At 47.9% G+C, this 25,700-nt stretch overlaps 1 protein-coding gene across 3 annotated transcripts in view; it reads left to right on the plus strand.

Annotated features, from left to right (window-relative positions):
* Positions 1–303: 303 nt before the first annotated feature.
* Positions 304–25,700, plus strand: part of PFKP (phosphofructokinase, platelet) — a 58,780-nt gene continuing 33,383 nt past the window's right edge. The window contains exons 1-4 of one of the 3 annotated variants that reach the window (XM_079107042.1): positions 304–497; positions 12,365–12,438; positions 21,798–21,875; positions 24,172–24,361. In XM_079107042.1, coding sequence (XP_078963168.1) covers positions 386–497; positions 12,365–12,438; positions 21,798–21,875; positions 24,172–24,361 — 454 coding nt within the window. In that variant the 5' untranslated portion in view covers positions 304–385. The remainder of the gene's footprint in view (positions 498–12,364; positions 12,439–21,797; positions 21,876–24,171; positions 24,362–25,700) is intronic. The other 2 variants (XM_079107040.1, XM_079107041.1) reach the window with 2 other exon arrangements.

Below are 25,700 nucleotides of genomic sequence, written 5' to 3' on the forward strand. Positions count from 1 at the left end.
CGAGATTCTCCCGCAGAACTCTGGCCACCTGCTGCGCTCCGCCCACCTGCGGCCTCCCCGCCCCGGGTCTCGGGGCCTGGGGTCTCCCCACCCCGGATGCCCCCGCCAAGCCTCCCCCTCCCCGATCCGCTCCCCCAGCAAAGTCCGGGGTCGCGGCGGCCGCCACCTGCCTCGCCCCTGCACCCCACGCCCCGACGCTGGCGCGCCCGCGTGCCCGGCCCGCGCGCGCCAGCCCCGCCCACCAACGCCCATTGGCGCTCGGGCGGGCGGAGGCGGTTCCTGCCCGGCGCGGGCGGGGCGGCGGTTCCGAGGCCCGCGCGCGTGGGCCAGGTCCTCACTGCTTGCTGCGTACCCGAGCGAACCGGCGCCCTTCGGCCTCCTAGCCATGGCCAGCAACGCCCCGCCGACCCCCAGGGCGTCCTTCCCGAGGTTCCTGGAGCACCTCTCCGGGTCCGGCAAAGCCATCGGAGTGCTTACCAGCGGCGGGGATGCCCAAGGTGCGCGCCCGCCCGCTTCCCGAACCCGGGCGGGAGAGGAGGGCGGCGGGGGGGGAGGGGAAGAACCTGGGAGTAACGTTGCGGGAGCACGTCTGGGGAGGGAACCGAGGAGCAGGGATGGGGCTGGAGTACCAGGGGAAAGTGATGGGGAAGATGACAGGGGAGGGCCCTGGAGAAGCGATGGTTTAGGGCTGGGGAGACGCCCTGTACCTGGCACCATCAGGGATAGCGGAGGGGCGACGGGGACCGGCGATGGGGCTTCATTGCGGGGCGGGTGCTGAGGTCAGAGAATATGGCGGTAGGATTCTTCATCGGGAGGATAAATTAATGTCCACCTCCGGGTCTTTTTAGTAGCTCATGCTGGCCATGGGGTGGAACCGCCCTCCGAGGTCGTTCGGTATGTGAGTCTAGAATGGGCCCGACATCCCCTCCAGAGCTCCAGTACAGCGCGCTCCCTCAGATACCACGGTGCCCGCCCTTAGCTGGCTCTTCCCAGCCCCCGGTTGTAGGGGAACAGCCCCGCGCCCACCCCGCGGCGCCGGCGTAGTCCCCGCTGCTGCATTGCGGGACGCGGCGGGCTCGCGCGGGGTCCCTCCTCCGTGCGGCCGCGGCGAAGCCGCAGCGCCGGACGTTCCCGCTGGGAGAGTTTAAGCTGGGTTTTTCTCCGCTCTTACCTCCTGTCGTCTTCCGGCTTATGACAAAACTGAAAACAAAAATGGGTCACTAGGCCCTCCCCGCCAGCCTCCCCTGGACGGGAAAGACCAGGAAGCCGGGACTCCGGGACGTCACCAGCACCCGGGGCGCGGACTCCAGGCTGCCCTTTACCCCAACGTGGAGACTGATTTCAAGGCGGAAGGGACCCAAGCCCGGGACCCTTGGACCTGGAGGGTGGTCAGCCGCGCACAAGGCCTTTTGCCCGGAGCGCACGTGGGGCGCTGGGGTCCCCTGGCGGTCGGGTTTCCTGGTCCACGTAAATCCCTAGCGAGGGTAAGCCAGCACTCGCAAGTGGATCGGCGCTTGTCAGGCGAACACGCCCTTGGAGCCTTCAAGATCACGCGGGCTGGAGACATGTTCCCCGAGCTGGGCTTTGGTTTTTATTTTCCCCTCTTCTCGGTGCCCCCAGATGAGTACCGAGGCACTGATGGCCTATTCCTTCCGTTCCGAGGCCACGCACCGTGGAGGGATGGATGAGCCGGGCACCCTCGCCTGCTGCCCACCGTGCGGATGACCTTCCCTTCGCCCTTGAGCAGGGCGGGGCCGGGCCGGTCGCGGGGGCGGCAGGTTGGGGAGCTGTGAGCACCGCCCAGCCTGCTCCTGGAGCCTACGTGATGCCCAGCCCGTCGCCGCCCCTGCGCCTTAGCCGGGACAGGAGGGGCAGCATCCTAGGAGCCTAGCGTCAGGTGCGCCCGCGGAGGGCGCCAGCGGCAGAAGCCCGCGCTGCGGCGTGGGGTTTCCCAGTGAGACTGTCCTGATTCTATTAAAGGCTGTGAGCGCTGCACCAGTCACCACCAGCACCTCAGAGGGCCGCCTTCCTCCATCCAAGAAAGCAGGATTGCTCTAGGATTGGTTTTATAGTAAGGAGAATCCCAGTGAAAACATTCCTCATGAGGGGCTGCTTTCCTAGAGAAAGAAAACAGTGAGAGAGCAAAGGCTGGAATTGGGAAAACAGGAGATAGCATCGCCTGCGGTATTTAAATAAACGTCTAAAGATTTGCTTGTGTGGGGCAGCTTGAAGGTCTGTCTTGTGACCTGAGTGGCTTCCAGTCCAAGGGCTTCAGAAGGATCTGCATCCTTCCAAAGACCTCGCGCTGGGTCAAATTAGGAAGCACTTTGAATCTTATCCTGGGCTGCCGGAGAAGAAGCCGTCACCACAGGAAGAGGAACTGGTCTCTAAGCCACCAGAGCTGTACATCAAGATTATCGTCAAATTGAGACACTATATTGGTTGAAAAAGTATTTATAGGTCATTCTTTTGATAACCTGTCTGAGTGTTTGCCAAAATACTTGGTGTAGAAGCCTATGAGATACTTCCGCAATTTACAAAATCAGTATTCTGTTACTTATTCTGAATCTGTCATTTGTGAGGGGTTATAAATACTTAGTAGCTTACTTAATACCAACATGTCCATCGCTCCACTTTCAGCAGAAAAAATCCCTTGAAAACCAACATTATTTGAGAACTTTGTGCTTGGTCAGTATAGCATCAGGTTAATGGGAGATGGCTGCTCTTAGCTTAACAGGTGGCATGGAATATGACCTCCTGCTTTTTCAACTGTCACGTCTGGGCTGTCCCTGGAGAAACTAGCCAGAGTCAGCTGTCTGGGCGGTCTCACTTGCTGGAGGATGAAGCCATTGTTCAGTTTTCTTTAGGTTCCATGCAAGCCACTGTTTCCTGTTGTGATGTTATCTTGGACCTGTTTCAGAGTTAGTTCACATGTTGCTCTCTGAGAAAGCTGGCCTCAAGATAGGCTCAGAGGCTCTGGTCTTGGCAGTAACAGCTTTACCAATCCTTAGAGGAGGTTATTCCTGGAGATGGTATCTATTATGCTCCCATGCTTCACCATTTTGTCTTCACTGTATGGGTACTTGATTTTCCCTGAGAGAGAGAGAGCATTTTTTCACATAGCTAGAGATCAAGGAAAAGTATTTAGTCTCATTTTTAGGGTCATTTTCTAATTGGATATGGAATTACAGTAAAATTTCATAGTGAGACGGCTATATTTGTTGTGTGCATTTTATGTACTAAGAGCTTTACAATTTCTGTCTCCAGGATCTCATCCTGTAGACCCGGGATATGTATTTCTTAATTTTGGACATGGGGAGAAAGATCCACAGAAAGATGAGTTAAAAATTTAGACAAGGCCCTGAGGCTCCAGATAGTTTGGCAAGATTTAAACTAAGCTTTGAAATCTGACCCCCCAGACGCTCCACTAGACCATGTTCTTAGCAGGTCTTTCTCGGTGATGCTTTGTGATCTAGTCTTGCTCAAATGTGAGCAAGAGCTCTTCTTACTCTAATTTATGAGAGGGCCCTGGGGCAGCTTTTTCTAGTGGAACAGAAAATGCCTTTTTATCGTAATGACCATCAAGGTGGCTAAAATGATGTACCATCACACTTGATATCAAAGTGATAGAGCACTTTTATTCCCAATGGAGTTTATATTACCTAAAGTAAAACTGAAAGTCCCCCAGCTGTATTCCCTTTAGTCCCCACATTAAGAAAGAGTATTTCAAGGTGATTTTTTTTCATCTTCTTTAGTTACACAGTGTATCTACAACATTAATTGATTTCACTTTCATCTAAAATTAAGCTCTGCATTACTGTATAGACAGGTTTGCCATGACTTAGTACCCACCCTCAAACAATTCTGTTTCACACACCAAAAGTTATCCATGGTCTTAGATACAGGCTGTGGTGTTTGCAGGGCCTTGTATATGGGTGGAGCTGAAAATGAATGCTCAGGAGTCAGAGTGGATCCTTAGGGTAAGTAGAGGATGCTAAGGTGTTCAAGGGCATCCTTTTTCCCTAAGGCAAGGAGAACATTAATGCCATACTTATGGACAGTACATATAGTTTAAGTCTTTCTAATCACAGAATAACTAGCACTGGGTGACTGTTCTGTTGCAGGCTGCCCCAGGTGTTAACTTATCCCCATTTTACACAATGCACTTGAAACCTGAGATGAACTGGCTTTCCAGAGTTTGCAGAGCTAAGTGTTAGTGCCTGGCCATGTGGCTGCAGAAAAGGAGGCAGGCTGGGGTGCACACACGTCAGCTCATGGCTGTATTTCCAGCACCCAGCACGGTCCAGGGCAGGTGGCAAATTCTCAAATGTTTGTTAGTGGTTCCCCACCTGGAGTCACCCTTGAAGTGAAAGGTGATCAGGGTTCCAACTAGCATTCTTTCTCATGAGGTCATCCAAGTGAATGACTCAAAAGTTCTCTCTGATCCTCAGAGCAGTATGAGTAAACTCATGCCTCAAGTTGAGAATTGCCACACTGTAGACGGAAGTATGAGGAACCTGTAGACATGACCAGAGTGCGAGTTGGTTCTTAAGTAGCGCAGTCTGTTCTCCATATTTACAGATTCAGCCAACCTCAGGTTGAAAAATAGTTTTTAAAAATTTCAATATTTATCTTCTGTTACATATTATAAGTAATTTAGACATGATTAAAAGTGTATTAAGACTGTAGATTTATGAAAATTCTACACTACCTCATTTTGTAGAAGGGACTTGAAGCATTGAAGGTTTTTGATGTTTTTGATGTCTGAAGGTGTACCTAGACCCTATACCTGGAGGAGATACCAAGGGACAGCTATATTTATTGAGCACCCAGGTCAGAGTCCTGCTTGGGCCCCTTCAGTGCCCAGAGCTTGCCTAAGAGCTAGTAAGATGCAAAAGGGAAATTGGGAATACTGGCCTCTTGTCTCACACAGCCCTCAGTATCCTGGAACTCTGTATGCCTGTTCTTTAATGAGATTCTTTTAGTTTAAAATGTAATGATTAATCTAGCATAAATCAGTGGGCCTTGAAGCAATGCGTGAAAATTGTGGCATAGCCCAATTGTGCAGGCGAGTGGTAGGTTGGTGTAACTGCATCCTCTTTGACGTGTGCCACATGCACACCACCCTAAGGGTGGATAGTTTGTCATCTTTCACAAAAGGCATATTTTCCTCTTTGGTTCCAGATGCTAAAAGCTTTTGGTAGAGAACTCAGACCTTCTAGCAGGAAGAATTGGGGATATTTAAATGAGCTCTACCAAACTTGGGAACTTTCAGAAGCCACTAAAATGAGAAATGAGAGGATAAGTTATCAGCATGTTAAGGGCAAACATCAGTTTACAAAGCTTCATCCACTACCATTGTGATGATATTAAAATGCATATATGGAAAAAGAACATGCTTCTATATTAAGGAAACGATTGAGTCACTTTTTGAGTTTTTTTTTTTTTTTTTTTTTTGATCAAGCTTTATCTGGTGGTGTATTTTTATTGGTTGCAGAGTATCTGTGGGAGTTTCCAGTTCCTCTTCATTAGTTCTCTTTTCTTTGCACCTTTGCCATCCTGGACTTTATTTGAAATTACAGTAGCTGTGCTTGTCTGGAAGAAAGAAGCAGCAGAAAATGGCAGAACAGTGTACTTGAAACTCAAGAGACTTATTTATAGATCCTTGTTCCTGGCTGTGCTATCTACTAGTGGTGAGATAGGGTCGTGGTTTTTTTTTTTTTTTCTCCCATTTGCAGCATGAAGACATTGGAATCACTGGCTCTTCTCTCCCTGCCCCACTTTCCTCCCCCAACCCTTATCATCAACAAAAGTCTTCAGGCGAAATAGGAAGTCAAAGAAACAATGCATGAGGGCTCTGAGCCCCTGTCAGTGTATTCCCCAGGGCCTGTTATCCTCTGCAGCCGCCTGAGGCTCCTGTGCAGAAGTGGGTGCTGAGTGTGGGGGCTAGGTGAGGCTTGAGCCTCGCACTTAGAGGTCACTGGTGCTCAGGTCCCTGAGACCAGGCTTCCCTGAGGTTTTCCCAAGAGGACACCATCCCAGGAGTTCCACGTGATGGTTTTCTGACCTTGACTCTATTTTTTAAACACACATTGTCTAAAAATGTGTAGATAAGGGACTCAACCAGAAGTGCCCTGATTAGAAAATGACCGAGAGGGTGACATACAGTCACCTCAGGCTCACTCAGTCAGTCATTCCTCCTCATGGTTTCAGATCTGGGCTAATGTTATGCAGATTTGATTTCTGTTTTAATGCAGTCATTCCATGGTGAACAGTCTTTCATGTGTCAGGGAGGGTCAGGCAGAACCGCAGAGCCCCCTGTCCTGTCACTGTCACTTTGGGGTGGATGGACTGTGTATCTCAGCAGCTGCTGAGAGCTGAGAAGGAAGCGGGACCAGGAAGAAAGACACACTGTTTCAGGGAGAAGGAGGAGCCCACAGGAAGCTGCTCTTCAGGACCAGGGAGTGGGGGCCCAGGGGCCAATGGGAGGAAGTGGTCTTGGGTGGGTCCTGGCCACTGTTAGACCAGGTGAGGGACTTTGCATTTACATCGTGTGAACTGGGAAGCTGTGTGAAGGCTACTGGCTACTTCTGATAAAGGTGGCTTTGTGGAGTGGAGGGGATAGGGGGCAGGGAGACTGAGGTTAGGGACTCACGAGGAAAGGTATCAAGCCTCCAGTGGAGGTTTGAGGGGTGGTGGGGATGGGTCCTGTGGCAGGATGCCCGCATGGCTGTTGGCTTCAATGGATGGAGGAGACCAAGGTCTTGAGTGTGTTGGGGCGTGGGATGGATAGGAACACACCTGCTGTGGCAGGAAGAGAGTGCGTGAGCAGAGGTTGATACTGGTGGGATGGTTGATAGGTATTTTTTACAGCAGTGTTTTAATAACAGGAAAAAAGTTGGGAGAGGGCCCTGTGAAAAAGGACGCACAGGAAATTAATTCCATCCGTGTTGTGTTCTTGGAATGGGTCACTCACCAGCTTTGAAGAGCTTCGTGTCCATCAGTGTGGCCAGATGTTCACAGCACTTCAGGACTCGAGCGCACCTCTGTCCAATGGGAAGGAAGCCTGCATAGGTAGCCAGTGTTTTATAGGTAATTTCAGTTGATGTGGTTGCCACGTTAATCACGGTAGAAGAAAAAAGTGAAATTCTATAAAAATTTGTTTTCTTTAACCCACTACTTCGGAACACAAGAATTGATTTGGGTGTTAATAAGATCTTTAAATTATTTCCACGCCACGTCTTTGAGGTCCGCTGTGTGCTGGTACCTACCGCACATCCCCATCTGGACAAGACACAGGTATCTTGTCCAGATACATTTAACGACTAGTTAAGAGGTCCCAGTGAGCTTTCTGTGGAAGCTTTGCCTAAGTGCAGGGAACAGTGGTGACATTTGCAGAGTTCCCTGGAGAGGGCACGCTCCCGGCACACTTCCTAGGGCCTTTGCTCCACGGCCACTTGCTGACTTCCCTCACCTTCTTCAGATCTTCCCTCAAACACCGGTTTTCATGGAGACCTCCTCTTCCCTGACCACTGTAGCCTCCCCGGCATCCTCTCCGCCCTGGGCTGCCCCTGTCCTCATCTGCTTATTTTCCTCCTTAGCACTTGTGCCCTTTCACCAGTGTGCAGTTCATGTGTTGGTCATGTTTATTATTCTCTCCTGACTGCGACAAGCTGCAGCAGGGTCTGTTTTGTTGTATCCTAACAGTACCCGACGCAGAGGAGGCACGCGATCCTTGTGTACTGGGTGGATGTACTGGGTGGATGGTGGAATGGATGAAGGCCTCCTCCCAGGTGTGTCTGCAGCCCAGGAGGCCAGAGGGAGGCTTCCTGGCTTGATGACTTTGAACCCTGAAGGAGCCAGCATCCTGACAGGACTCCCCGTGGGATTCCCACCTGCCGACATTATTCAAAGAGAAAATTTAGCGAAGAACTTCAGTGGCAAGAGTAAGATCAGGCATATTTTAAATTCATCTTTTGTAAGAGAAGCCAGCCACCTGGCTTTATTTTTCAAAATGGAATTTAAATATTGAAATTAGTAAGGGAATGTACGTAAGTACTGGGAAGTATTCGAAAAAAGTGCTTCAGTGCTGTCACACAAAGGTCGAGTGAGGAGACTTATTCCACTATTCAGATAAGAAATAAAGAGATGGGCCCAAATTATTTTATTAGAATAAATTGTTTCTCATTTTTGGTTGATTTCATTTTTAATTAGCATACGATATTTTGTACTAATTTATGGGATACAGTGTTGTAATGTGATATATGTAAAAGGTGTGTAATAAATCAGTGTAGTTAGCCTTTCCACCCCCTCAAAAAGCATCGTTTCTAATGATGCGCAATTTGAATTTTATGAGAGCAGAATCTCAAGAAACATTTGGAAACGGGGAGGTCCGCCTCAGAGCCACCCACAGATGAGGACTGACCTGATGCTTTCTTGCCAAACCCTGCTGTGGGCACATGTAAGACTAGAGCCTCAGGGGAGAAGTTCCGCACACTAAAGTTGAGCAGGAACCCCTTGAAAATAAGTAGTATCAGGAAAAAAATAATCTGTTCGCTCGGTTGCACTGAATCATCTCCCAGTTAGCTAGCCGTCTCAAGCTTTGTTTTTGTCTTTGGTTCCCGTAACTGGATTGTATGTTCCCTGAGGACTGAGGATTAGATTTTGGCAAATTATGAAGAGGTTACTTTCCCAATACCAGGATTCCTGCTTGGTAGGAGGATTACATTTTCCCACGGAAATGCTGATGAACGTTATTGTTTGGATTCCTGGGTCTGGCTACCAAAACCCAAACAGAATGAATGAACCCCACTGGGCCTGGGCTGTCCCTAAAAACAGTAGCTTGAGTGTTGAGCGGAAAACCCTGAAACAGTCCTTTGTCCCAAATGGCCTCGCAGCTGAACCCAAGGACAGCCCTGAGCAAAATGAGGAAACAGGGAATGTTGACCCACGAGGCTGTAAAACCAGTTGGAGTTGCAGGGATTGGTGACTCTACTGCTTTCTTCCTGCCTTGCCTCCTGTCCTTCACCCTGCTGTGGCCCTTCCTGGAACACCTTTGGGTTCTCCTGCCCACAGTGCTAAGCTGGAGGCAGCTCTTTGCAGCGTTGATCACATCCCAAAGCAGAGAGTTTACAGCCCAATGGGGCCCCACCCATAAGCAATTAAATAGGAATCTGGCCCCTGCAGGCATTCTTATCTTGGAGTCTCTTGTGGTGATTCCTATGCATGGTCTTTGTAATAGGTGAAATTGGGAAACATTTAAGTTAAGAGAAGAGGAGGGTTTAAATTGCCACTTCACCATTTATTGATTTTGTCACCTTGAACAAATCAGCAAATCAGAGCCCAACTGCTCATGGTCCTGGGAGGTGGCAGAATCTCAACAGGCTTTCTTCCTGGTCCCAACAGGATGCTGCCAGTTCCTGAGCTGCAGAAGTGAAAAGGGCCAGCTGGCTTTACTCCGTTAGGGTGACTTGCAAGTGAAAAAAACCCCTCTAGGACTTAGAGTGTGCTTCCCACAACAGCAGGGAGCCGTTAGGAAATGCCAGCTCTGGCTGAACCCACGGCCCCAAGGGGTTCCAGCCAGGGCGGGACTGCTGCAGGGCCTGAGCGCTGAAGGGGAAGCCAGTTCTCCCCCAGGTGAGGGCAGGGGGCGGGAGGTGGCCTGGGGGCTCACCTTGTCTATTGTGTCAAGCTTGTAACTTTCGGTCCTCCTGTCATTTCTTTTATCCCCTTTATCCCCTGGTGCCACCCAGTGTCTACGTGTTATGGCACCGGTAGCTTTAAGTCCTAGAACAGTATGGTGGCCCGGAGGGATCTGGGAATCGCCTAAGTGTGAGGCTCGAGGTACACCTGACCCTGCCCCCTGAGAGATGCCTGCCTCAGTGAGCAAGTGCCATGTGGTGCCACAGGTGTGAGTGCACAGGGGCAGCTGCCTCCCTGCAGGGGCTAAGGAGAGACAGGTGAGGGGGAGGCCAGGTGGTCATCTTGAGGGGCAGGAGACGGAAGGATGAGGAAGAGCCTCCAAGGAGGAGTGCTGGCCTGGGATGCTGAGCTTCCAACAGGCACTTCCTGAAGCCACCACGCAGACAGGAGAGTCCCCAGAGCAAGGGCTTAGAGTTCGCTGGAGGTATCATCCAGGGGAGGAGCCAGGCACAGGAGTGCTTTCAAACAGAACATTTGTACTGATGTTGAGGGCAAAAATTGTGTACAGGAAAGTGATACCACTGGTATGGGTGACGAGTTCTGCTTCCTCAGATGTTGGAGTGTGAACATTAGAGAAGCACTCCGAGGCAAGCACACAGAGCAGGTTTTATTTAAAGGCAATAACACAGACTTCTCCAGGGAGGGAGACGGGGGCCATGGCTGGTGTTCTGGTATCCCCAGAAGTGAGAGCACCCCGCATCTTTTATAGACCAAAGTTTCCTTCCGTCTCCTGCTCTCTACCCACTCATCTCTCTCTCCTTTCTGGGTAGATACACAGGTGACTGGGCTCAGGAGATACCAGTGGGATGGCCAGGGGGTGAGCAGGTGGGCTGGAAGGGCCAAGGTGGAGTGAGCAGCAGCCCAGGGGGTGCGGATTAGTAGCTCTTGCCAGCTCTGGAGTTGCTTCATTAATGACCTTTTTGGGAGGGGTGGTGTCAAAGGGCCCTGGAGACATGAACATTCCAGTCTCCCTGGGGTGGTTTCCAATGGGCTTCCATTGTTTGTACGGGATCACCTATTGTACATTAACTGTCTGTCTTTAATTCTGGCTTCAAAAGAAGTGTGGACCATGCAGCCTCAGTTCAAGTTTTCAAGGAGGCGGGAAGCTTATGTGGCCGTTCCCTCACCTGTAATTATTTTATAAATTAAAAGGATGTATTGATGAGTTATTTGCAGAAACTCAAAAAAAGAGAACAAATTGCTTCAGTCATTCTGGCAGACATCTGGTGTGGATCATGTTTGAGGGATACAGACTCAGGGAGAGGTGTTAGGGAAAGGCGTCATTTTTATAGATAGCAGCTATGGGAGGAAGAAAATCGCGCTGCCAAGCAAGAGAGTACAAGAGAAAGAGAAAATTAACAGGATAAAAGAATCCATTGTATTTTGAAATGAGTTTGACCTTCTTGGGAGATGGCCCCCAGTTAATTCAGCAGGTTGTTCAAATTTCTTCATGAAGTAAACTGGGTTTTCATATGAAGTAATAAGGGCATGAAATATGCACACGTATGTAGGCATCAGATGTATGTCAGCATGTATTTATCTCTGAGACAATCCCAAGGTTTTTCAGCTGAAGAGATATTGTCATTCAAAAGTGTAGCCTTCCAGAGGTGTGCCTGGCCCAACATAATTTAGGATATCTTAAACCATCTTCTGGGCCAGTGCACCATATAAGTATACTCAAGTTTAGTCTCCTTGTGGATCACAGTATACTCTTGAAGAACCACAGCTCCTTTTAATAGGGCACTTACTTGCCAAAAGACATTATCCGTGTTCTGTAACATCTCTAGTTCTGACATTTATTTTCATAATATAAATACACGGAGGAGCAAGATTGGGAGTGGTTGGGTGTCTAGGAGCAATTTCACTGAAAGCTCTAATGTTCCCCCTTCTGAAGGCATCTTTTAGGACCTGGTCCTCAATCCTTTCCATTTTTCTTGTGATGCCCTTAGCTCATTAGCCAGAGCAGTGATACAGGACTGCCTGTATCAGGTTCCATGCCTTGGGGGTGATTCAAGCAAGTTGTCAACCTCCAGAAACAGGACTTAAGTGGAAAGCGAAGCAGATTCATGTCCAACAAACAGACTTATGTGATTACACGTTGCATGTGGCTGCTCTTAGTTTAAGTGTGACAGATGTCCTTGAGTTATCCAGATTCGTTTTACTATTGGCAGTAGGCAGGTTGGGTTTATCTTCTAATAAAATTGCATGACTTATTTTGCGCTTAAGACCATCACTTGAGGTTTATTACACTGGTAGCTGGTAATGAAATAACCCATTTTTCATCTCCTCAAATCACAGATCTGTCACCCTTTTCAGTATTGATTTCTTGGACTGTGGCTAACTCTCAACACATGTCTTCTCTGTTGTCCTGCAATTAATGGGTGGAGCTGCTTGGGAGCTCACACCAAATCGGGGCAGTGATGTGCTGAACTCAACGTGCTCCAGGTTCTTTTATGGCGTTACCCAGTACCCATCGATGGGTGACCTCGCTTTCCCGTTTCTCTTAATCCTTACACTAATCCCAGAGGTGTATGTCACACATCGAAGAAAAGAAACATAGGGGAGGTTTCGCAATTTACCTGCAGTCTCGGTTAATTAATGGCAGAACCCCGTTAATGGGCCTCAGGCTCTTGAGTAACGATTGTTCCTGTTCCTTTCTCAGGTATGAACGCTGCTGTCCGTGCTGTGGTGCGCATGGGAATATACGTGGGGGCCAAAGTGTACTTTATCTATGAGGTCAGTGTATGCTTCCCATTCATTGTTTGTGTGAGCTCCGTCCTCGCAGGCCTCTCTCCCTCCTGTCTCCTAAAGCTGAGCACTGGAGGTGAGGGGAGAAAGGAGACGAGACGGAGCACGAAAGTCATTTTGGTATCGACTTCCTCTTCTCGATTTATAGGATCAGTGATCGCAAATGGTGGTATTTGTCTGTAGCTCTTATTCCAGTGCAAGTGATGTCTTTTCCAGTGTGGGCTGAGTTTGAACAGGCACTCTGGGAAATGGGGAAAAGAGCCACTTTGAGCTTTTGGTCATTCATATGAAACCCAGTCCTCTGCCCTACTCTCAGTTCAGGCTTTAGTTTCAGAACAAGAGTCCTGTGACCAAATAGCAGAGATGACTCTTGGTTGACTTTTGAGGCCCTGACAACTTCAGGATAAGTAATAGTTGGATAAAAGGCACTAATAGGGTTTGAACCACATTATTTATTTCAAGGACTATTTGGAAAAATGTACCTTTAACTTTTACATTTATAAGATATAGCTCTAAAAAATTGGAAGAAGAGAATATTTATTTTAAAATTGAATTTTTTAAGATGGCCATTAGTAAGCATTGTTGTATGATTTCTCCCAACCCTGTATATATAAAAGATTGGAAAGAAATATATACATTTTGAAAAGTATAGCAAATATATTTTGTATGCTATATTTTATACCTGCCATTAGGACTGTTTGCTATTTGCTATATTGATTCCAACTATTGCTTTATTTATTTTTGGTACTGGGGATTGAACCCAGGGATGCTTTGCCACTGAGCCACATCCCCAGTCCTTTTTATTTTTTTAGATGGAGGGGGAGTCTCACTAAGTTGCTGAGGCTGGCCTCTAACTTGCAATCCTTGTGCCTCAGCCTCCCCATTTGCTGGGTCTTCCAGGCATGTGCCACCACTCCTGGCCCAACTCTTGCTTTAAATGCTCCAAAATGCTCCATCAGGTGTATGGCATGTCGTGTACTTGGCCCTCACCTCTATGATTCCTGCCTCCATCATAGCCCTCTATATGATATTTAAAACCACTCAGGGTTTTGTGTCACTGCCTTCCAAGATCTGGCATTGACTGAGATCAGAGGCATGAGCCTTTTAATGCCAGTGTCTGGTCAAAGCGATTTCAGAAACTTCAGGCCCACCCCCAGCCAGCACAGGGAAGCGGTGCCACCCATGCTTGCCAGACGGGGTGTGGCTGCATCCATCCCACTCCTGGGAGCTGGCGGGATTCCCTTGCCCATCCAAGTCATTCTCTCCTTTTGTGAAATGGCTGTTCCCATTCTTCGCTCATTTGTCTATAGAACCACTTGTCTATCATTTGCTGAAAAGAGGGTCTTCCTGTGTTTTGGTTTTTCTTTTTTTGAAGTGTTCGGAGGTTTCAGCTTGCACTTATCTGGTTGGGGCGATTTTAAAATGATGAATTTAACCTCAGCGTTTCTGGACCGCTGTTTTATCATTTTTGTGTTTGGATTGGTTTAAGGTCAAATTGCCCTTGTGAATTTCCACTGCTGGGCTCTGGCCAGGCTCTGATGGCTGCTTTCCCCTGCTCACTGACGTGGAATGAGCACATTAGCGTTGGTGCCAGGGGCACCATCCTTCCCTCCACCGGACTACCTTCCAGTTTGCTTACAATCTCCAGTGCTTTCACCTGGACCTCCTGGCTGCCTTTTGCTCCTGCTGCTTCAGAGTGTCCCTGTGCACTCCGAGCTGGTTTCCGCTGGCCGCCTTGGCTTGCTTTCTTTTAAGAGGTGCGGTGTGCAGTCTGCCTTGGATCTGGAGGGAGAATTTGGCATTCTGTCCTGGGAGCTGTTCCTAATGAGTGAATGAGGTTTTCAAAAGCTCTTTGGAGTTGGAGCAGCCTCAGATGAGGTTTTTCTGTCGAAATTAGCAAAACATGTTCAACAGTATACAGGATGTTTCCCCAGGAAACCTGGTGATCTCAGTGACTGCTACAATTCTTGGCTCTTGCTAATGCTCGAGTTTTACAAATGCCTTCACAACAGTGACTGACTTGATCCTCGTGGTGACTTTGTGGGTTATGGGATGGGAGGAAGGAAGTTATTTCTGTTATTTCATAGTGAAAGAAACCGATCCATCTATCACAGACACAGTCTATTTTCTCTGTGTCACTATGTATCATTTTCAGGGCTAGGAAGGGTGTGTGACCTCTCAGGGTCAGGGAGTAACTGGCCCCAAGGACATTTACTAGTATTTGGAGACTTTGTTAGTTCATTGTTGGAGGGGTCTGGCATCTAGTGGGCAAGACCAGGCATGCTGTCTAGCACCCTAAGATGGACAAGGCAGCCCCCACCACTGATGATCAGCTGGCCTCAGGTATCAGCAGTGCTGAGGTTGAGCAGCGCTCCCTTACACCAGTGGTCAACCCTGCCTTGAGCGTGGAAGTTGGTAGAAGGGAGATCGGGTAAGGCTGATGGATGTACAAGGGTTTCATCCTTGAAATAGTAACTGGTCGACTCTAAGTACTTGGTCGGATTCAGTGGTTTTGTTTTCCTGGTCCTGTGTGTGTCTGTTTTTAATTGGTCACTGTGTACCGTAGTTATCCACCTGTGGTCTGGTGGTCTTCAGGTGCCATCGGACCTATGTCTACAAGACGTGGCGCATTTCAAAATAGAGGAATTGATATGGAACACCTATCATAGGCCTTCATCTAAGAATATTTGGTCTTTCTTTTGAGGTAAACCAGATTTATCCTCTACACTATTGTACTAAAGTTACAACAGGGATTTGCTAGATGGGTCCTCAAGCTTGGAGGTTGAAAAGGCCCACTGTGGCCATCTGCAGTCTGAGGAGCCGGGGAAATTAGTTTCTGCTCACTTTAAGAAGCTGGACACCTCCGTGTGAAAGTCCAGCCGTGCAGCCCCCAGCCATAGGCTGAAGGTCCGCAAGCTGCCTGGAGGGCCACTGGTACCAGTCTGTGTTCAGAGATTGAAGAACCCGGAGTCTGAGGTTCATGGGCAACAGCAACAAAAATAGCACCCTTGAGGAAGGGCACAAGCAGGATTGCAAGCTGCCTCCTCCTGCTGCTGTTTCTTCTGTCAGGCCCCAGCCTGCTGGATGGTGCCACCCACAGTCAGGGCAGATCTTCCTCCATTCAGAGGCACATACAGCAGCCTTCCCTGAAACGCCCTCACAGAATGTGCTCTGCAAGACTCCAGGCAGCCCTCCATCCAGCCAGGTTAGCACCCAGAATCAGCCAGCACGGTTACCAGCTCGGAAAGTTGGGGCTCCGAGGTCCACACTGCCCAGTAGGCAGCCGACTCCTGGTGGTCTGCAGGGGCTTCATTTGTCCTTTCTTCTCCAAAGGGGTGAACAGGGAACCAGTGTGGGTTTCCCTTCCTCCCCTTCCCTGGATGGGGAATAAGGAGTCCTGACTCTGGTCAGCTCCCATCTCCTCTGCAGTTCTTCCATTGAGATGTCACCAAAGAGAATCCTGTGTGCAAATGTTGTTTAAGGGCTACTCTAAGTCCCATGGTGACTGTTTCATCAGTAGTGGGCACCTGAGATAGAGGCTATGGAATATCTGAATGTGGTGGTGTACAGGCTTTAAAATCCTGTCTTACTAGGGAAGTGGGAACACACTGAAGATGAGCTTTGTTGAACTGAAAATGCCCAGAGATGATGAGGTGCTTCTCCTGATACTCCTGCCCCCCCCCCCCCGCCCCACAAAAAGGTCAGTCTTAGCGGAAGAGCTCTGTTGTTTATATCCCTACAGGAACATGGTCCTCCATATCTGCCTTTCCTTGGTTGGCGCACACTGAAAACAGATCCTCAGACCAGAGGGCCTTGGCACAAATAGCAGGTTCTTTGCTCAGTAGCAATAAGTGTCTCTACTTGGATCAGTTTGGAGCATCGTGTTCTCTCTATTATAGATTTAAAATCTTATATGTAGCTGACCTCTAAGGCTACCCATAAAAACTGGCTCCCCCACCCACTGTGATTTGTCCCTCACTCTTCAGAATCCCACGTCTATAGGGGTGGGTTTGAGGAGGTGCATGCTCCCAAGGCCCCAAGTGACACAAGCAGTAATGTCCCTACTGCTTGCTAAAATCCAGTGTCTTCTGAATTTTGGTCTGCCGCTCAAAGTTTGGGTAAAGGATTGTGGACCTCTGGCAAGCGCCTTGGCAGCTCCATGAATAAATTAGCTCTTAATCCCATGTCTTCATCTGGCCAGTGCAGAGGCTCCCTGCACGTGGAAGGGCCCTGCACTAGCGCAGGGGGGCTGTTTGTGGCCAGGCATAGCATCGGGGACTGCCTCTGATCTTTTTATAGACCCGCTGGAAATCATGGCTCCACGTGCCTTCTCCCTGAGCTCCATGCATTGTTGGAGCTTCTTTCTTGACCTCAGCTCTGTGGCATTCGGGACTGGGGAATTCTGGGAGGGGCACACTGCCCGAGATCCAGGAGCATCCCGTCCTGACCGACAAATGCCAGGAGCACCCCCACCTGGCAGTCATGACACTCAAAAATGCCTTCAGACGTCGGTAAATGTTCCCTTGGCAAAACCACCCTCACTGGGGACCACCGTTCCTGACATATTTGGGCTCAAATTTAGAAGAGCGTTTTTCTGTTTTTGGTACCATTTAGTATTTTACCGCATTTGTATGGTGTTTTTTAGTCTAGTTTCTGAATATTCCTACAACTTTGTAGGTTAGCATCAGACTAAAACAGTTAAACAGGTAGTTATGCAAGTCTTCAATTAAAGGTCCTTTTTTTTCTCTCTGGTAGAGGACGTGTATTCACTGGAGTGTATTCACGGGAAAGCGCTGGCATTTCTGGTAAAAGCCTGGCACTGGATTAGCCTGAGCTGTTCTATCTGGCTGCGGCTTGCAGACCTGTAAATCTGGGCCAGGCCTACGTGTGGTGCATGCGAAGCCCTTGGGCTCTGTGCTGGAGAGACAGGGAGGGCTGGCGGGTTAACCCGTTCTTCTCTACCTAGTCTGCCAGTTGGTGACTCTTCCTTGTTTTTCCTCTTAAGCAAGGGTTTTTCCTTAAAGACCTATAAAAGCCTTTGGTTTCTTGGTGATGTAAGAACAACAATGCTTTGTGGCCAACTCTGTCCAGTCGGCTGCCTTGGTTAGGATGGGTGACATCAAGTAGGGAGTGTCACTTGGCTGCCCCAGACAGCTATTGTGTCTGCAGAAGACCCTGTAGAAATGACTGTTTCCTTGAGTTATAGGTGGGCTTAATATCCTGGTTTCGTTTGTTTATTTTGGGAATTATTTATTTTTGGGGGGGTTACTGGGGATTGAACTCAGGGGCACTCAACCAGTGAGCTACATCCCCAGCCCTAGTTTGTATTTTATTTAAAGACAGGGTCTCACCGAGTTGCTTAGTGCCTCACCGAGTTGCTTAGCGCCTCACTTTTGGTAAGGCTGACTTTGAACTCACTATCCCCCTGCCTCAGCCACTGGGATTACAGGCATCCTGTTGTTAAAAGCTATTTCGCGTATTTAAAAAGAACCATAAAATATGAGACCCAAAAAATCTCTCATCTTCAAAAGAAACTAGTCCGATGCTCATGAACACTCATGTGTAAATACTATCAGAGCTTGTCTCTCCTTGTCCACACCCTGAAATAAAGGCTAGGTGTCATTCTGTCACTGCTGATCTTACTGTGATTAAAAAGAGCAGATCCTAAATGTCTGGCGTGTTATAAATCCTTCTTACAGTAAAAGAATAAGGGGTAACAGAACGGCATGGACAGGTAATCCTGTGGTCTCCAGAGCTGCTGTGGTGGCAGCTGCCGCCCCTCCCCCGTGGCTGCAGGGGCTCAGGGTCCCCCCTTCCACTGCAGCTTCCAGCTTCCTCTCTGAAGACCCAGGTTCACTGGATTGGCCATCCGCCCTGAGCCTGAATCATCAGCACGTAGACGTGGTGTCTCCTTTCGGGCCCTGGGCGTGTGACTTGACTTGATAGACTAAGAAAGAAGTTTTAGTCCATAGATTGGTATCATTTTCTCTTTCCTAATGGAGTCCCCCTCCTTGCCAGAGGAAGCGCCACCCTGCTGCTCAGTGTTGAGGTGAGCCATGCCACCCTGCTTTGCTCAGAAGTGCTGGTGGCCCCTCTCCAGCCTCAGCTCTCCGGCTGACCTGCCGTTGGAGGAAGGGCCCGGAAGTGACTTCTCTGTAGATACTCTGTGATCCAGATAATACCCATGCTCTTGGAATGTGGCTGGTGAAGCAGGTCACCAGGCCTTGGCCGTGCTGACCTGGGGGGACATGGCTGTGCCCCCCTCACCGCTCCCATTCCTGACTCTGACCCCCGCCCCCCAGCAATGCTGAAGATTCCAAACATGCTTCTCCTGTGTTATTCAGGCATGTCTCTTTGAGCTTTTAAATGTAACTGTCTCTTTTTTAAAGTCATGGAAGCCAAAGCTGCTTGACCACCACATCTGCTGGAAGGTGACCGTAGTGCCGACACGCCTGGTTGGTGTGTCACTCCGCAGTGCCTCCTGTGCCTCTGCTTCCCACCACCATCTGCCAGGGGCCGTCCTTGCACTAACACCGTTACTGCATTGTTTCAGTTGTTGAAATTGGTTCACAAAAAAGTGGTTTATGTGACCTAGGTCTCCGCCGAATGCCTTACCTTTCCACTGGAACACTGGCCAGTGCACATCCTGGGAAATAGTCGTAATTACAGGAAGGAGCATTTTCTTTCATTGAATGCTTGCTGCATTCCAGCTCTTATGGTAAATTCTTCAAGTGTGATTTACCTCTGCCATGTTCCCCGGCCCACAATGTCATGTTCCAGGTTGCAGGGAGCTTCAGCCAATCTCGGCACAGTTAGCATTTTTAAATTGCAAATGAGCATCAGCTCCTTCCCCTGCCTCTATCACTTCCACTGCCACCTTTGTCACTGTGGGGCTAGGGGAGCCCCCTCTGAGATGTGAGATAGCCTCTCTCAGGGAGGAAGGTGACCTGTCTTATCCTACTGTGCTGTCAACTTGACCACTGAGGTTGGTCTGTTAGCTTGGACTTAAAGGACTCTAATAATACTGGAGGGTAAATAAAATGCATTACCATATTACTGGTTTTTCAAAGTGCCAAGTACAGGACTGCATAATGATTGGCCCTGTTCAACCTATTTTAGAGCTGAGTCTTACCAAGGACATTTCCTAAGGCTTCTTTTCTGGAATTTTCCGTACGGTGATTAAATCAATGTGCACACTTTTATAGGATGACTGTTCAGGTCTCTGAACAAGAGCATTGCTTTAGCTCGCTAGTGGAAAGGTGAGCATGTGGGGAGAAACTCTCCAATCTCACGTTCTGTATATGCATCCCCTATGGAAAAAAGAAAATCATGACCCTCAACTTTAAAAACCACTGGCAGAGAACTTTCTGCTGCCTCTTTTTATCGAGCACTAGTCTTGAGCAACGTAAGACTGCGTAGCCATTATGTAGCTCATACATCCATGCAGAGCCCCTCTGTGCTCACTCAAGATCTGTAAGTGAAATGCTTTAGTTTATTCAGAAATAAACTAGAGGCGTCCTAGTACTACTGTAGGAAACAAACAAACAAAAAACGTTTATACCCAGAAGCAGCAAAGCCCATGGATAAATGTTTGAATGCAATAACTACATCCACAGGAAGTCAGTTGTAACGGCATCTAGAAAAATACTTTCAAAGTGCATCATTTTCAGCAGCTTGTTTTTCACTGGTGGCTGGAATGTTTGCTGTTCAAACAGTCAGTTATTGACTGATGAATTCAGGAAATCGGATTGGAAAAACAAGCTCCATCCAACTAAGATGCACGGATGAATTGGACAGAATTTCTGGAAGAAAAGGAATTTTGCTAAAACACCAGACTGTAATTTCCTTCTGGGCCTTTAATTTTTAAAAAATATAGATGTTTTTTCTTAGAAGAGAAAGCCACCTATAGCTGGACCAGTTCTTATTCCGTTTATGGCAGGCTGACCAAATGCCCAAAAATACTGGCCCAAACTACCTCTAAATAAAGCACTGTCTCCTAAGCAGTCAGTCAGGAGGTTACTAATACTTATTCCAACATTGCTCAAAAGGTTTCATAGAAGTTTAAGTGATTTCAGAGTCTGCGGCATGTGCTTAGACGTGAGCAAGTGCCTTGCATTAAAACCTTTGTAGGACAGTGGCTTGGACACAGCCAACCACAGGTGTCTCAGGTTCCACTTACGAACTAGAACATCTCCATTCTGCCCTTGTGATTGAGGCAGGAAAAGAGGAAGTGCTCACTCTGTTGGAGGGTATGGGTGAGTGTTGGAATGGCGTCTGATTTCATTCCTGGGGCTCTGTCCATTTATCTCTCCAACCTTGATATTTCTGGGTTTTTTTCTTAGTGTATCTTCCAGGTGTAAAATGTCGCATGGCCCTCCACAAGACAGATAATGGGTTTTTTCTGGTCAAAAGCTAAGCATGGTCTTAAAGGTATTGTGGTTTGTTTTTCTTATGTGAGTCATAGAATTAGCTTGGCAGACAAACTCCAAAAGGAAATTGTAGAAAATATTTTGCTATGTTAAAATAAGTAAGTAGCTTCTAGGGAGATTTCATTAGGAAAAAACTCATCTGAATTTGTACATTATCATACATTTGGTTAAATTAGACCTTCAATTTAGTAACCTCTCCTTTTAGTAAAGACAACTTAAAACTGCAGTTAGCAGTTATTTTTCTAATGTTACATCTGTGTGATGACTTTGCAAATTGAAGAATGAGTCATTTCCTAGCAACTCACCACATGTGTACAATGAAGAGAGACCTTTGAATGCTATACGAATTGCTAATCGAGTCATTCTTTTTTACTTTTTGTTTTCTTTGTGTAAAATAATCAGTTTATTTTTTGAAAATATGTCACTTTTTAAAATGTGTGTTATGGTATATTTGGGGATGTCAGCAGTAAAGTATCACTAATTGAAAAATCAGACAGGTTGAATTATTATTCAGCTATGCTTTAAAAAAAAATGATAGATCTCTAAACAGGCTGGAGAGCCTTGGTTGAGACCCTGACAAGATGTTTTCACATATGCGATGTGTTGGTGAACAATTTGTGTGTGAGTTTGTGTCAAATTATGAACACTTGGGCTAAGTGTGTCCCTTTTCCATCCTAAGAACCAGGGATTAGTAGGAAATGCACTTTACTCCTTGTCATTCTCATTGGATGAGTCTGGGAAAATTTTTCCATTATTAAAAGAGTAAACTTATCCAACACAAGCTGTCTTCTAACCTTTGTGTGAGGGGGAAGCTATGTTCATGGCTATTTGTGATTCCATTTTATGTAATTTATGGATCAATTAATGTTACTGCAAACTTGGACCCATTTTTAAAAACGCATGTATTTCCTCACCCAGGGCTACCAAGGCATGGTGGATGGAGGCTCCAACATTGTGGAAGCCAACTGGGAGAGCGTGTCCAGCATCCTACAAGTGGTAGGTACCCCAGTTTCTCTCTGAGTAACTGCTGTGGTTGGAAACCTTTTACATTTGGACCTCAGTAACACTGAAAGCACATGAATGTGCTGACTTCCATTATTTTCTTACAAGGAAAGAAAACATTATTAATTTGCCATTTAATTAAATTGTAAAAAATAAAAAGCTCTTCATAATGCAAACCCAGAAAGTATGCTTGCAATACTGAGTGTGTCAATGCCTGTTTTCCCGTGGCCTGGCAACTAGATTTTTGTTTTTCTTTTCGATGAGACTACAGTTGAGGCGACTTTGGTGTGTTGGTGCTGCATATTCAGCGTCAGATCTCTGTGCCCGTTAGGTTTTTGCATGTCCCTTGGCACTAGATATAACAAAGCCTGGCAGCCCCGAGGGCTGTGGCTTTAATGGAGACACTGCATCACTCTGGTCTGGATCAGGCAGGGCTGATTTCTATGTGGTGTGCAATAGAAGCAGTTGCCACTGCAGGGGGAACAGTTGCTTCCTCTGAGTTTAAAAGAAACCTGCCCAACGATTTTATGCCTAATACCTTCCTGGACCATTTCTGCTCGATGAAGGCCCCAAGTCAGTTGAGAAAGAGATTACGTGGAAAGAATAGACTTCATGAAATGCTTCTAATTTGTGGTTTGGGTTTTTACAACTTGCAGACTGATGTGTGACTCATTCTGAGGACTTTTGAATAGAAACCAGACTGGCACATTCACTGGGAAGCTGCTGGTGGGACGTACATTGTAATGCTGGCCAACGACTCGGTCTGCACCTAGCTCAGCTGTGCCTGGACAGAAAGTGAAGGGACTATTGACAGCCATCAATGATTAGATAGAACAGTATACTCAAGACTCAGGCTGTGTCTGCTGAATTACACAGAGAAGAACATCTCCATTCTGCCCTTGTGATTGAGGCAGGAAAAGGGAGAATGTGCTCACTCTGTTGGAGGGTATGGACAAGTGTCAGAATGGCACCTGATTTCATTCCCAGGCTCTGTCCATCTCTCTCTCTCCAACCTTGGTATTTCTGGGTTTTTTCTTGTTATTTCTTCCAGGTGTAAAATGCCGCATGATCTCCCAGCTGCTCTCTGTCAAATCAAAGTCCAGAGAGCCAGCTTACCCCGCCCTGACCTCTGGACCTCCCACCCCAGGCCTGCCTCTGTGGAGCCAGCTTGTATGCTGTCCCAGTCACACTGGGTACTAGCATCGTGAGCCCAGGATCACTCTTGGTGCTGTTAGTAAACATAGGTTTCAAAACTGGAAAATTTCTCACAATGCTCTGACCAATTAAATGGTGGCAATTTTAATGTAAAAAAAAAAAACACACATGCATTTTTATGGTTTAAAATAATCTTCATAAATTGACATAAGTTATGCAATGCACTCTCTGGGTGTCCAGACAAATACAAAAAGCTTGTGAGCACGCGGACCTTCAGTAAATCGTCTCCCGATTGAAGTCCGTGCAGTTGGGAGATGGCACTGTTCCTAGGCACCAAGAGACACTTGAGGCAGCAGGTCCAAACGGAGTTTCATAATTGCATTCATTATGTAGAGGACTCTTGCATTTCTCCAATGCTATAAGCCATCTGTCCTTAGTTTTTCTTTAACAACCAAGAGTGAGAAGTTATGATTTATGTCTCTTGGAAGTTTGAGGGATCAGATTTAAATTTTCTTAAGATTTAGCCTCTAAAGGGGTGGAGGGATATAAAGCAAAAACCAGCCTCTGTTTCTCGGGTTCCTGTTGGTGTTGCTTGAACCTGTGGTGAGACCTGACTAAGGGAAGGAGCCTTGGGTCACCTGGAAGCGGCCCAAGAAGGTTTGTAACTTATCCCCATTTTATAGAGGAGAAGGCAGAGGTTATAGGGGAAGCCACACAGCTGTGGGAGTGTGCTCCTCAGGTCTCGGCTGACGACCCTGTGGTGACATTCCACTCTGTGCACCCGATCACGCTCACCTGCTGTGGGTACAGCTTCCACACAGGCCTGCCGGATGGCGGTGGTGACGCTGCAGACTCAAGTACTCTGCATACTTGGTCCACGGGTGCTGTTTGTCTTCAGCTCCACACCTTCTTGGCCACTCCTGGGCATGACACCTGTGTCCTTCCCCACAGAATTCCAGTGTGGGACTAAAGATGGGAAAGTCACACACTCTCACAGTGGACTGACAAGAGATGCAAATGGGGAACGCGTACCTTGAAAGTCCTGTGTGTGTTCATCGCCCTGCACATGTGCTGATCCATCTGGTGTTCTCTCTAGTTGAAAGGAGATCAATACACGTGACTTTATCTTTTCCAGGGTGGGACGATTATTGGCAGTGCCCGTTGCAAAGCCTTTCGCACTCGAGAAGGTCGCTTACAGGCTGCTAGTAACTTGATCCAGCGGGGCATTACCAACCTGTGCGTGATCGGTGGGGACGGAAGCCTCACGGGGGCCAACATCTTCCGGAAGGAGTGGAGCGAACTGCTGGAGGAGTTGGCCAAGAATGGTACATTTCCCTGCCGCTTATGCTGGTCTCTGGGGCTTCTGCTTTCCCCATTCTTCCCTAGCCTTTAGTGAGCTTTGAAATGCAAACTTTTTGCCTTTGTAAAAGTTTTGTTTTGTGTATGATTGACAAATAGCATTTGCACACATTTATGAGTCCTTTTAGCCATATGAACCTTTTAGCTGTAGCCACGTAGTTTTAGTATCATTGAGGCACTTTTTATAGCTTGTCGTTTCAGGGTTTAAGATTGATTCTCAAATAACAATGGTAATGATGGTACCCTACTGTGTGCCAGGCAGCAGTCAGCCTTTTACATAGGTAGCCCTATGATGGAATTCTCACAACCACCGTCTGAGATCAGTGTGTAACTTATCCCCATTTTACAGATGAGAAGGCAGAGGGTATAGGGGAAGCCACACAGCTGTGGGAGTGGCTGGGGCCCACACCAGCTCTTACACTTTGAGCCGTCATGGTATATCCCCTGGCTCTCGGGGTCACTTTATACCTGAGCTGTTGCAGGAGGTCAGACAATGATGACCTGCCATTTTGTCATCCTTTGCCACCTTCGATGCTACCTAGGAAGGGACTTCTGAGAACCCTGTGCATCTTGTAGCTTTCTCTCTCTCCAAGTTGACATTATATGATACCTGGGACATAAAATGCGATGGGACAGTGTGTTGGCTCCGGCTAAGAGCCACTGTATGAAAAATGCAAAGCTGAGGTCCAGCGTTGGTGCTCACGTTTGTGCTTAGGAGTGGAGCATCACCACCAGGCCGGAAGTGCGAGGCCCTACGGTATCCTCCGTCTGCTTCGGCTGATCTAACAAGCTCTGTTGGTAGCCCAGAGTAGGAACAGTGGCCACGAGTCCAGGCCAAAGCCTGCCTCTGCTCCTTTGGCCTTCTCATTTATTTTATGCAGAACCGCCTGATCCAGGCATGCCCATCCGGAGGGCGTTAGGTAGGTAGTACCCACCAACTGACTCGCTCCCTGTGGAGCTTTTGAGGAACCAGCGTGAAGCTGGCGGAAGTTTCTCAGTGTTGAATTCTGAGATGGCGACGTCACCCTGTTCACAGTGGTATCGTTCTGCAAAGCCATTGCTGGGTAACGTGGATGTTCGGACATACTGATCGCAGCATGTGGGTCCATTTACTCCTACGCTCTTGTTAAGTACCGGATGACTGCTCGCACTTCTGTGAAGAATTCGTCTCTGTCTGGCTTTTCTTTCCTTAAAGATGGAGGTTGCATGTATTTCTGAGGAAACGATGAAGAGAAGGGTCTAGGGTCCTTGCTCTCTTTACCCGTGGCCGTCCCGCCCCATACCTGAGCCGCTCTTACCTGTGTC

Source organism: Sciurus vulgaris (genome assembly GCF_902686455.1).
Source record: "Sciurus vulgaris genome assembly, chromosome: 12".
NCBI classification, from domain to species: Eukaryota; Metazoa; Chordata; class Mammalia; order Rodentia; family Sciuridae; genus Sciurus; species Sciurus vulgaris.